Source organism: Cervus canadensis, chromosome X (genome assembly GCF_019320065.1).
Source record: "Cervus canadensis isolate Bull #8, Minnesota chromosome X, ASM1932006v1, whole genome shotgun sequence".
NCBI lineage: Eukaryota > Metazoa > Chordata > Mammalia > Artiodactyla > Cervidae > Cervus > Cervus canadensis.
This window is the reverse complement of record NC_057419.1, coordinates 74,252,729-74,265,334: the sequence shown is the minus strand read 5'-3', so window position 1 is coordinate 74,265,334 and position 12,606 is coordinate 74,252,729. Positions and strand designations below refer to the sequence as shown.

Genomic DNA, 12,606 nt, shown 5'->3' with positions numbered 1-12,606 from the left:
GGGCCCGAGAGCTTGTGCTGAGACCAGTAAGATGAAGGTACTGGAGGTTCTGGCCAAGATCCTCCATTCGGTCCCTAGTTCCTTCCCAGACCTCTATGAGGAGGCTCTGAGAGATCAGGCAGAGAGAGCAGGGCCGAGAGGCGCGGCCAGGACCCCAACCATGGCGAGGCCAGTGCCCCTTCCAGGGCCAAGTCCTGCAGCTCCTCCCACATCTAGGGAGGCGGGCAGGGCACTTTGTTCCCTTTGTGTTGGAAGACAGCAGTCACGCTCCTAAATAGTGCAGAGTAGTAGGGTGTAGGAAACAAAACCCATATGTTCTTACAGTTGTAAATGGTAAGCGAGTTTAGGTGCAGCTTGTTTTAACAAAATATATATCTGTTTTCTTTTATCCATATGAGAAATACCTAATGAAAGATGATTTAAAGTAGATAGGTAAAGAGATGAAGGAGGTGTTTAGTGTTTTCAAATGTGATTACTTTTGATACTGTTTATTGTGCTTCAGAATTCAAATGTATGAATCATAAATCAGTTTCTTGCTGTTTTAATGTTTTCAAAGTGTGGGGATTTGTAAAGCACGCTGAAAGTATTGAATATGTTGTTCACAATCTAAACAAGATAACATGACACTAGAAGAGAATTTTTCTTGAAGAGTAGTCAAGCTTCTAGAGTGCAGGATCATAGGGGTGGAGTAATAAAATTTAGATCTCATTGATCTTTCTGTTGCACACAAATAAATTCTATATATAATTTTTTCATTTATTTCAAATATTTTTACTTCTAAGAGTTTGCTTTTCTTCAGAGTATTAATTTGATAATGATACTGCTGTTATATTTATTGCTGTTATAAAAGTTTTAAAGGTACACTTTTGGTAAAATTAAAGATATTCATTTCAAATATTTTTACAAGAGTTTGCTTTTCTTCAGAGTATTAATTTGATAATGATACTGCTGTTATATTTATTGCTGTTACGAAAGTTTTAAAGGTACACTTTTGGTCAAATTAAAGATATTCATGAAATATCTCTATTGTCTTTATGATCTGGAAATGGGTAACATAGCACTGCAAGAGATTTTCATGGAAATGTGAAAGACAACCCCAGAAAATATTGAAAAACACAAAGAAAATACAGAAAAAAAGAGAGTAAAAAGTCTTTCAGTTGTGGCTTACCTCATTTCTTTTAAACTTTCGTTTAGTAAAAATAAAAAGTTTCACTCATTGAGCTCATTTAAGAATATTTGTTTCTTTTGTAGTAATTTACTGCCTATTTTTGTTCCCTTCTGGATTAAAAATAATTTCAGATGGGAAGGTGGTATTTGAGGGGTTCATAGAAATCATAACTTTCATTTATTACAAAACAATACTTCTTAATCAGTATGCCACTGCTTTATATGTAGTACATGCATTCCAGCATTCATGCAGGATTGGATTTAGCAGACTCTGTTTATGGAGTTACATGCAAATTTCTCAAGTTCACAAACTGATGAAGTGACCTTCCCAGGACTAATGCCCTGATCTGGATTAGTGCAGAGCCTACAAAGTGCCACTTCTCCCAGCCTAAGCCAGACATCATGTCTTTTCATTCATTTTCCTCTAAACACTCCAAAAAATGTATGCCGTTGGATACCTGTCCCAAAGCACTGTTTTTGGAATAAAGTTAAAATAATGTTCCTAAGTGAATGGTATGAATGAAGACAAAACTACTCATGGACAATGTGGTTATGAACATATCCAATGTCAGATATCCTGAAAAGATCCATATGCCCTCATTTATCCTTCCCGATTCTCAGGGACATAAAGGCCTTAGCTTAAGGGCTGTGTCCTCAGGTCAATGGATGGAGGAGTCCCAGACTCTGAGTTATCAAGGGGAAGATTTTAGAACACTAGGGGTCCCACAAACTACATCCTGCTTCTTGCCTTGTGTGGCCAGGGGGGAGCAGTCTGTCTGAGGTGCACCTTCCTTTCCTGCAGGGCAAGGGTGGAGAGGTTCTCAGGGAGTTGAGTGCCTTGGTCTTGTGGCAGCAGCTCCAATTCTGCCTAAGGAGGAGACCCTAACAGGCCTTCAGAGGATTTACAGTGAGGACACTGGGTTCTGATGAGTGGACGCCCCCATAGCAAGGGGGATGGCACGGAGGAACAGGCAAGGGTAGCCAGGGAATAGCTCTCTCACCTATCATTCTGTTGTCTCAAGAAGGCAAAAGCCTTGGCCACAGGCCAGCTGATTCAGCCCGTAGAGAGGATGGATCCCCATATGTCACCAGAAGTCAAGGTAAGAAACCTGATCTAAGACTGGGGGGCCACTGACTCCAGAAGAGTGGAGCCCTATAGTGTTTTCCTCCTCAGAAGGCCCCAATAGCTTTGCACACATCTGGTTCATCCTGTCTTCCAATCCAGAACTTCCAAGAAATTAATGCCTTTGTTCTGAGGAGCACAGCCTCAGGTCAGTGGAGGGTGCACTCTGGGTCTGGTCAGGAGTGAGGATGAGGTCCCTGAAGGGGGAGCAAGAGGACAACTCAACCCAGAACAGAGGAGACTGTGGAGGCATATCCCTGATGTCAGCCCTACGAGACCCAGGAGGAAGCTTTCTGGCCGAAGTGCTTCTCTTTCTGCTGAAGTGGTCTCAGGGAGGTGAGAACCGTGGTCTACTGGGAGAAGCCTCACTTCAGCACAGAGTGTAAAACTAGTGACTCCAAATGAGGATAAAGGGACTGTGCCTAGATCACATCCCTGGCCCTCTATACCTCCCTTGGCAAATTCGGGAACGCTGGCATGATGAACCGCACACATTTCCTTTTAGAGAATCTCAGGAGGTGAGGCGCTGGGGCTCAGGGGTCAACCCCAATAGGAATTCCAGGTCATGCCAAGAGTCAAGTAGAGTACCATGAGGACTGAAGGAACCACTCACACTATAAAAGTGGGGACGCCACAGAATCCCTCCCAGAGAGTCAGCCATGAGTGACCACATGCAGGCATGCCCACGAGGGAGCCCTCACATCCTCTGAGATGGTCTCAGGGAATTCAAGGCTGTAGCATTAGAGGACAGGCCTCCTTAGGAGATGGGAAGTCAGTGTGAGGACATGGAGAGAGGACAGTAATAGTGAAGAGAGGGAGGAAATACAGGTCTTCCCAGGAGTCAAATTGAGAAGCCTGAGCGTTGACTGGTACAGCCAGCCATCAGAAGGCCTCAATTTGCCAGCCAAAGCTTTCTGTCCTGAGAGACCACAGGCAGGTGTGGTAAGTTAGGCAACCTTTGCTTTCTTCTATTGGGTCTCAGAGAGTTGTGGCCCTTACTCTGAGAACATGTCCTCAGTAAAGACAGAGGAGCTGCAAGACCTCCCAGGAGTTACCAGAGGACACCTGGTCATTTCTCCAGAGTAGCTTCAAGTAACTGTTGATGTGGCAGGGAGGACACTTATTTCATACATGGGTGAGCTACTCTGTGCAAACTGATTTCCCTGTGTCTCTGTCCTTCTATTCCTCCATGACAATGGGAATTGAAGGAAGGCCCCAAACCAAGTGACCTGCCCCTCCCCTCAAGTCCTTGATAGGAAAGTTTTCCTTTGGTGTTTCTGCTAATGCATGACGTCCTGTTCCATTTGTTGGTAAGAAAACTGCTCACTAAATGCCAGACAATAGTCCAACAAGCTGGAGACCTTCATGAAGAAGGCACCCTTGAAGAAATAAGTCTGCTCTTGGCTGAGGAACCTGGCCCCCATATGACAGGGATAGAATAGCAAAGGATACAGGTCCCAGGTGGTTCTGTGGTAAAGAATCCACCTGCAGTGCAGGAGATGAAGGTTTGTTCCCTGTTCTGGAACATGTCCTGGAGAAGGAAATGGCTACCCATTCCAGTATTCCTGCCTGGAGAATTCCATGGACAGACAGCCTGGAGCGCTGCAGTTCACAGGGTTGCAAAGAGTCAGACATGAATGAGGGCCTGAGCACAGACAGACAGACAGGTAGATCTAGAAGTCTAGGCGGGGGTGGGTGGGGAATAGAGATAGAGAAACCCAGGAACCACCTGTAGACCATTGTAAGTTAACACAGTTCAAGAAAGGTATCAGAATGTAGTGGAAGGAAACAGGTTAGTTTAAATATAAATCTATAAATAATACATGAGATGTCCCCCAGGCCTTTAGGTAAAAGAAGAATGTCACCACCTTTCTATTGATTTGAAGAAGTGCTACGATAATCCAAGTTTGACCACATAAGGTCACACACTCTCCTGCTCCAAACAAATTCGGAGCGAGTGATATAAGCCTGACCTCTACTCAAAGAAGGCAGTCTTTCCTAGTCCTCCACTTTCCCTTGACTATAAAATGTATTCCACTTAATCCTCCAGGCAGAGCTCCATCACCCGCCTGCTTTCATATTTTACAAGTATCCTATACAAATATATCTATTTCTTGCCTAACACTTTGCCTCTTGCTAAATTCCTTGTGCACTGAGACACAAAGAACCTGAGCCACAGTAAGTCCATGTACCAGGTGAGTGATTCTAATTAAGAGACTGTGGTTCAAGTCCCAAACTGGATTTTGGGTGGTTGGAGTCCTGGCCACGTGGATTTTAGTCACAACCTGATGTGATAAGTTTCAAGCAGAGGAGGTCTCCATGCCACCCCATCAAAAATTTTAAACTATTGGCTGTTAAACTGGCTCATAGTGCTAGAATGAAAGTCACTTTCTTCTGCATTTCTCTGCACCTAGACTCCCAATATCTTTGCCTTTGGGTGTACAAATCCAGACGCTGTATGCCATGAATGCCTCAACTTTGTGTTGATAAAATTCAAGCTGACTGTGTTTACAGGATAGGGAGAGAATGGACAAAGAGAGAAAATAAAAGAAACTGAGCTAAAACTTTTCTGGCTACCTTCTGAAATATGGCTGCCCTGGTGGCTGAGACGGTAAAGAATCTACCTGAAATGGCAGGAGACCCCGGTTTGATCCCTGGATTGGGAAGTTCCCCTGGAGAAGGGAATGGCAACCCACTCCAGTACTCCTGCCCAGAGAATCCCATGGACTGGGGATCCTGGCGGGCTACAACCCATGGGGCCACAATGAGTCAATCATGCCTTAGAGACTGAACAACAACAGCAATCTCCTAACACCTCTTCTACCTCACCAGTTCTTGCTGCACCTAGTGAAGCCCATGCGTCCTAGAGCCTGGGGTCCACAGTAAGAGAAGCCACCACGATGAGAAGCCAGTGCATCCCAATGAAGGGCAGCCCCTGCTCCTCGAAACTAGAGAACACACAAGCAGCAATGAAGAGCCGGCGCAACCAAAATTAAATACATAAATAATTTCTTTAAAAAAAAAATACTCAGGGAAGCCACAACGGCCCCTGGGTTGAGAACTTCACCACATTCTGCCCAGCAAGATCACAGGTGAGGGAGGGCACAGCCATGAAAAGGCCACGAGGGACGTCAGTGACGTCCCTTATGAGCCTCATAAGGGACCTCAAGCCCCTTATGAGCATTCATCATTTCCTTTTCAGACGGGTAACTGACTGTCCATCACTGAATTCTTGCCCTTAGCATTCGAGCGAGGTCCTTTATGTCAAAGTCTCCCTTGCCTTTAGGAAAAACTCTGAACTTTGAAAGACTTGTCGGGTAGACTCTGCTGGTTTGGCAATGCTTCACTTGCCTACAAAAGCCCTTCCCCTTCTCCCGATGATACTAACCATCAGCCAGCCACTGAGCCCTGTTCATAGGAACTCTCTCTGGGCAAAAGATGGAGCCTCTTGGACCACAGATCTCTTCTTCACTATACTTAGCACTGAACACCACTACTCCTGCCCCCCATCAACAACACTTTGCCCTCTAACCTGGGGCTCCAGGCTCCTTAAACTCTGCCCACCTCAGCAAGTCATAGGGCCCACCAGACTTCCATTAGAATCAGAGATTCCCTCTGCATGCAGGGTCTCAGTTGGATAAAAGAAGATTAAGGAAAGTTCTCAGATGACCTGAAAAAATATCTAGGCAAGTTTAGACATCTATGACTTTTGAGTTAACCCGGAAGGACATTTATATCATCCTTTCACAGACACTCTCTCAGGCAGAAAGGACAACTATATACAGAGTCAGCACTCAGCTGGGAGATAGCTGTCACATGACAAACTTCCCACCATTTCCCATGTGAACAATGGCTATTCCCTGTTTAGAATCCAATTGGGAGTAGAATACTTCAGCCAAGTTAGCAGCCAGAGATGGTTTGTCTTCCTCTTCCCCATCTGAACCCTGGTGGTCAGAGCACACCCAGAGAGCCTCCCTGTTCCGGCCAATGACCACCACTAGGTTTCCAGCCATGTCAGGACCAAGCAAGACAACCTGCTAGCACAGGGTGGCACAGGTGCACAAAGACATGCTACTGCTGCTAAGTCGCTTCAGTCATGTCTGTGTGTGACCCCATAGACGGCAGCCCACGAGGCTCCCCCATCCCTGGGAGTCTCCAGGCAAGAACACTGGAGTGGGTTGCCATTTCCTTCTCCAATGCATGAAAGGGAAAAGTGAAAGTGAAGTCGTTCAGTCGTGTCTGACTCTTAGCGACACATGGACTGCAGCCCACCAGGCTCCTCTGCCCATGGGATTTTCCAGGCAACGGTACTGGGCACTAAGACCTAAAAGGTGACTAATATAAACCAGGGTTCATGATGCCATATTTACAAAAAAATAGCACTGTGCTTTCTGTCTTCCCTCCCACTCTGTGGGGTTTGCTTGGGTACTTATGGGTAACTGCGTGCACACTATGAGACAATTTGTACAACCTAAAGCTGTCCATCAACTTGTCAGTCAAATGACATAGGGCACACATGCTATCCCATTGCAGCACCACTTCTGGTGTCCAGACAGCCTGCTCTCATCCTTTCTCGGGAGTGTACTTTTGCTCTGCTTCATAAAACTCGTGCAACTTAAAACTGCTCTGTGTGTCTCCACTGAACTCTTTCTCTTTGGCAGGGCAAAAATTGAGGAAATCGCCATTCCACTGGTGACAATATGGATCACATATTTATTACTGCTTATCAGGTTTGAGTTAAAGGTTTGATATTTTATAAAACAAATTTAGAAACCTTTCATTGTTTGTGTGATCAAGAATGGGAAATATTCCTGAAATGCTGGAGACCCCTGTTTGATTCCTGCATCAGGAGGATCTGCTGGAAAAGGGATACGCTACCCACTGCCATATTCTTGGGCTTCCCTGGTGGCTCAGCTGGTAAAGAATCTGCCTGCAATGCGGGAGACCTTGGTTCAATCCCTGGGTTGGGAAGATTCCCTGCAGACGAGAAAGGCTACCCACTCGAGTATTCTGGGCTGGAGAATTTCATGGACTGTATTGTCCATGGACTTGCAAAGAGTTGGACAGGAGAGATTTTCATTTTCACTTTCATAATAAGAAAACACAGCAGTGGAAGAGGGATTTTACTGCAAATGTGAATAGATTTTGCAGTAAAACAACTTGGGTCAAGGAAAAAATGAAAAGAAAAAGTAGTGGTAAGTTTTTGGTTTTGTTGAATGATTTTAGTACTTCTCTTTTGTAAAATTAATAGTATTTTCTTAGATTATTCAAGATTGAGCCAGAAATTAATTCATAAAAAGCAGACGTGTTTATCATTGTTACTCTTATTTCCAACCATTAATTGAGCACCTACTCTTTGGAATGCTCCACAGCAGAAATGCAGTGGGTAATAAAGAAGACCGAGCCACTGACCATAGAACTTTAGGAGTTGCTGCCATATCAGGAAGATGGTGAGATACACTCTGAGAGTGAAACACGTGACAAGTTGAAACAAGGGATGAGGAGAGGAGGTTCCAGATGAGAGCAGTTAAATGTAAATGCTCTGACGCGAGGAAGTTGGGCACTTTGGGACACTGTGGTTCCCTTGAGGATGTAATTTTAAGTTAGCTGGGGGGGGGGTGGGCTAAATGATTAGGCTGAGTGAATTGGGGGTATGGGTTAACCCTGAGATGGTGGTGGGTTTGAGTGGAAAGGCTGAGGAATGGAATGTAAGATTACCCTTAATTTTTACTTGGAGACTGGGGGTTAAACAGAATCTCCACCTGGGGCAGGGATAAAAGGGGTTCTGTGCTCCTGCCCCAGTGCAGGAGAACACAGGGCATAAACTAGGGATTTAATCCCCTTGTCTCCAGGGAGTGTGCAAGAAACAAGGATGGTATTTCCTTTAACTGAGATGTCTAATAGCCACTGTTGAAAGGTTGTTACTGAATCACGAAAGACTCCGGGATTCTTGGCCTCCAGAGGAGAAGAATTGAATCCTGGGCCAGTGACAAGGCCTTATCGCTCAGAGTTTTTGTGTAAAACATTTTTATTGAGGTGTAAAAGATATGGAGAAAGCTTCTGACATAGACATCAGAAGGGGACAGAAAGAGTGCCCCACTGCTAGTCTTTGGCCGGATATTATATAGCTACTAGCCATCTGCTAATTAGAGAAAGGAAATGGCTCAAAACCCAGAGACTGGGACCAGGCCCCTCAACCACAACATGCATTTTGAAATAACAATGGCAGCAGGTGAGTCATCCCGGGCCATAAAATGATTGAGATGAATCTTGAAGAAAGGCAGGTTTCCAAGTAAATATAGTTTCATTAACATAGATTAGGAGAACAATGTAGCGGTAAAACATACTGGTTTCTCTAGTTGGTTCTGAGTCTTAGGCAGAACCGACTTGAAGAAAGACAGAGTCTAGGGTAAACACATAGTTCATTAACATAGCATAAGACAAGCATTTCCATAAGAAAAACGCATTGGTTAACTCAAGGTTTGAGAAAAGTTAAGTTTAGGTGGAACCAGGTGTTGTTATGGAAACACAGAATTTTAAGAGAAACCTCTTGTTAAATTTGTATAGAGAAGGGGAAAAAATCTAACACTTGTTTGTTTCCTCCTGCCCCTTAGAGAGATAAAAATTGTCTGACACTAGGAGCCTGTTTCCTCCCTTTGGAGACCCCTGGCCTTCCTGCCTGTTACACTCTCATGATGACAGCACTCTCTGCACTGGGGTTCGGAGGAGACTCTGTTACAGAAATGCTTTACTACTCATCTTTTTTGTTTTTTATTAATTTATTTTAATTGGAAGCTAATTATTTTACAATATTTTGGTGTTTTTTGCCATACATTGGCATGAATCAGCCACGGGTGTATAGGTGTCCCCCCATCCCAAACACCCCTCCCACCTCCCTCCCCATCCCATCCCTCTGGGTTGTCCCAGTGCATTGGCTTTGAGTGCCCTATTTCATGCATCCAGTTTGGACTGGTCATCTATTTCACATATGGTAATATACATGCTCCAATGCTATTCTCTCAAGTCGTTCCCCCCCTCGCCTTCCCCCACAGAGTCCAAAAGTCTGTTCTTTATATCGGTGTCTCTTTTGCTGTCTTGCACACAGGATCATCATTACTATCTTTCTAAATTCAGTATAGATGTGTTAATATACTGTATTGGTGTTTTTCTTTCTGACTGCTTCAGTCTGTAAAGCAGGCTCCAGTTTCATCCACCACATTAGAATTGACTCAAGTGTGTTCTTTTTAATAGCTGAGTAATATTCCATTGTCTATATGTACAACTTCCTTATCCATTTGTCTGCTGATGGACATCTAGGTTGCTTCCATGTTGTAGCTATTGTAAACAGTGCTGCAATGAACGCTGGGGTACACGTAGTCTCTTTTAATTCTGGGTTCCTCAGTGTGTATGCCCAGCAGTGGGATTGCTGGGTCGTATGGCAGTCCTATTTCCAGTATTTCAAGGAATCTCCACACTGTTCTCCATAGTGGCTGTACAAGTTTGCCTTCCCACCCACAGTGCAAGAGGGTTCCCTTCTCTCTACATCCTCTCCAGCATTTATTGTCTCTAGACTTTTTGATGGCAGCCATTCTGACAGGTATGAGATGATACTTCTTTGTCATTTTGATTTGCATTTCTCTGATAATGAGTGATGTTGAGCATCTTTTCATGTGTTTGTTAGCCATCTCTATGTCTTCTTTGGCAAAATGTCTGTTTAGTTCCTTGGCCCATTTGTTGATTGGGTCATTTATTTTTCCGGTATTGAGCTGCATGAGGTGCTTGTACATTTTGGAGATTAATTCTTTGTCAGTTTTGTTTCATTTGCTATTATTTTCTCCCAATCTGAGGGCTGTCTTTTCACATTACTTATAGTTTCCTTTCAGTGCACAAAAGCTTTTAAGTTTAATTAGGTCCCAATTGTTTATTTTTGCTTTTATTTCCATCTACTACTTAAGCATAATTTGGGAACTTCAAATGAAGACTACACTCTTAGTGGCAGTGAAATTAATGAAAACGGGGGTGAGGGAGCATGGTGTGGATGAAAAGGCACCTGGGAGGGAAGAATCTTTGTCCTTGACACAAATCTAAAATCTCTGAGTAGCATCCAGCCAGGAGAGATTCCTCTACATTAAAATGACATATTTACAAATGGGGAAATTTTATACAGTTTTACTGGTTTAGCAGTAATTTGTTCATTCCAAAAGTGCCACATATTTTCTGACATCTCATGAAAGTGAAAAAAAAAAAAAAATCCCTGAAGAGTTGTATGGTGTGGGGTCATAATTATCAGAGTAAGAAATGTCATTCTTTAAAAACCATTATTGCAAGAGATTTATAAATATCACATATATTACATTAGTTCTAAAAAGTAAGGTTTATCAGACTCACTTTGCAAATTATGAATTTCCAATTTTCTGAAGTTTACAAGACTTGTGACAGAGCTGGTAATAGACCTTTGGTCCGCATCTGTCGAGAGGCCACTGTTCTACCCCTCCCAGAATGAGGCAGACCTAGTGTCCTTCAATTCTCTTGTCTTCTCACTACTCCAAACTGTATTTCATTCAAGATGACGGGGTAGAAAAATGTCTGTCCATCTCCTCCTGCACCAAACCTGCAACTAGCTGTTGAACAACTATCGACAAGAGGATGTCGGCACCCACCAAAAAAGATATCCCACGTCCAAAGACAAAATAGAAGCCACAACAAGACACTAGGAGGGGTGCAATCACAATAAATTCTAATCCCATACCCACAGGGTGGGCGACTGGAGAACAAACATACCAAAGAAGTTCTCCCAAGTTGTGAAAGTTCTGAGCCTCACATCAGGGTACCCAGCCTGAGGATGTGACAAAGGGGCTGGGAAACCCCTGGGCATCTGACCTTGAAGGGCAGTGGGATCTGATTATAGGACTCCCACAGAAGTAGGGGAAACAGACACACCACTCTTGGAGGGCATAAACAAAATCTTGCACGTACCAGGACCCACAGGAAAGGAGCATTTACTCCACAAGAGATGGAACCAGACCTACCTCCATGTGTGGGACAGTCTCCTGTGGAGGCATGGGTCAGCTGGGTCTCACCCCAGGGTGGGGCCTCTGGCAGCAGCAGTCCCAGAGGTCCTCCTTGGCATAAGCCTTCTTGGAGGTCATCATTAACTGTGCCACAGAGACCACAGACCTCAGGGTTGGATGGCCTCAGGCCAAAAATCTCACAGGGAGGGAGCCCAAACCTATCCATCAGCAGGTTATTAGATTAAAGCTTTATTGAGCAAGGCCCTGCCCACCAGAGCAAGAGCCAGTTTCCTCTTCATGTCACTCCCATCAGGAAGCTTATAGAAGCCTCTTAGCCTCATCCACCAGAAGGCAGACAAAAGAAGCAAGAAGAACCATGACCCAACTGCAGCTAGAAGAAAAACCACATTACAGCAAGTTGATCAGGATGAAAAAACAGAGGGTTATGTTCTGGACGAAGGGACAATATAAAACCCCAGAAAAACCATTAAATGAAGTGGAAATAGGCAATGTTTCATAAAAAGAATTCAGAATAACGATAGTGAAGATGATCCAGGATCTCAGAAACAATGCAGAAGATGCAAGAAATGTTTACCAAATACCTGGAAGAACTAAAGTGCAAATTTCACGTAGAAAAACAAAACAAACAAGCACACAAAAAACCCTGCAGCCAAAGTACTATAAGCAGTCCTGATGAAGGAAGTTTAATATAAGAATAAGTTACCATTTGGGGATTGCGGGTGAGCTGTGTTTATCTAGCGTCCTTCTCACCCTTGCTCCAGGGTTCCTGGAGAGCTGACTCTCTGGTCCCAGCACCTGTGTCCAGTCCCAGCACCTTTCCAGATTACAGCTCCCTTCCTCTGAGACTTCCCCAGTATGCCCTCATGTCCAACTTTGGAATGTGTTAATGGTGTTGAGACTGGCCTCCAAATAAACAGAACAAATAGTTAGCTTTCCTAGGAGGTTAATATCCAAAGCCTCCCTCATAAGTTGGAGATGACAAAAGACCATGGAAATCAGTGTCTTGAAAACATTAACAGAGGCTGAATTCCTCAAACCCAGAGTTCTCCTAGGAGAAGAAAACAGCTTTTTGGCACACATGCTGCCTTGAAAAATGAAGATCAAGATAACCTGCCATCCTTCTGCTGCCTCTTATCTCAGTGTTCATCCAGAGAAACATCATGGTTTTCCCTTGCGCCTAATGACACCCACAGACATGTCCTGCATGTTCAGTCATGCTCAGGGTTGCCAGGACTCACAAGTTAGGGTTGTGATTATGACTCAATAGGAGATCAGTTTCCTTCT

The 12,606-nt window shown here is 44.1% G+C and overlaps 1 protein-coding gene across 1 annotated transcript in view; it reads left to right on the top strand.

Moving 5' to 3' along the window:
- The window catches only part of LOC122435608 (melanoma-associated antigen B4-like), an 11,999-nt gene extending 11,207 nt beyond the window's left edge, over nt 1-792 (top strand). Inside the window, 1 exon segment of the mRNA XM_043459771.1 lies at nt 12-792. Within this exon segment, the coding sequence (XP_043315706.1) occupies nt 12-274 (263 nt within the window). The 3' untranslated portion in view covers nt 275-792.
- Nucleotides 793-12,606: the final 11,814 nt, after the last annotated feature.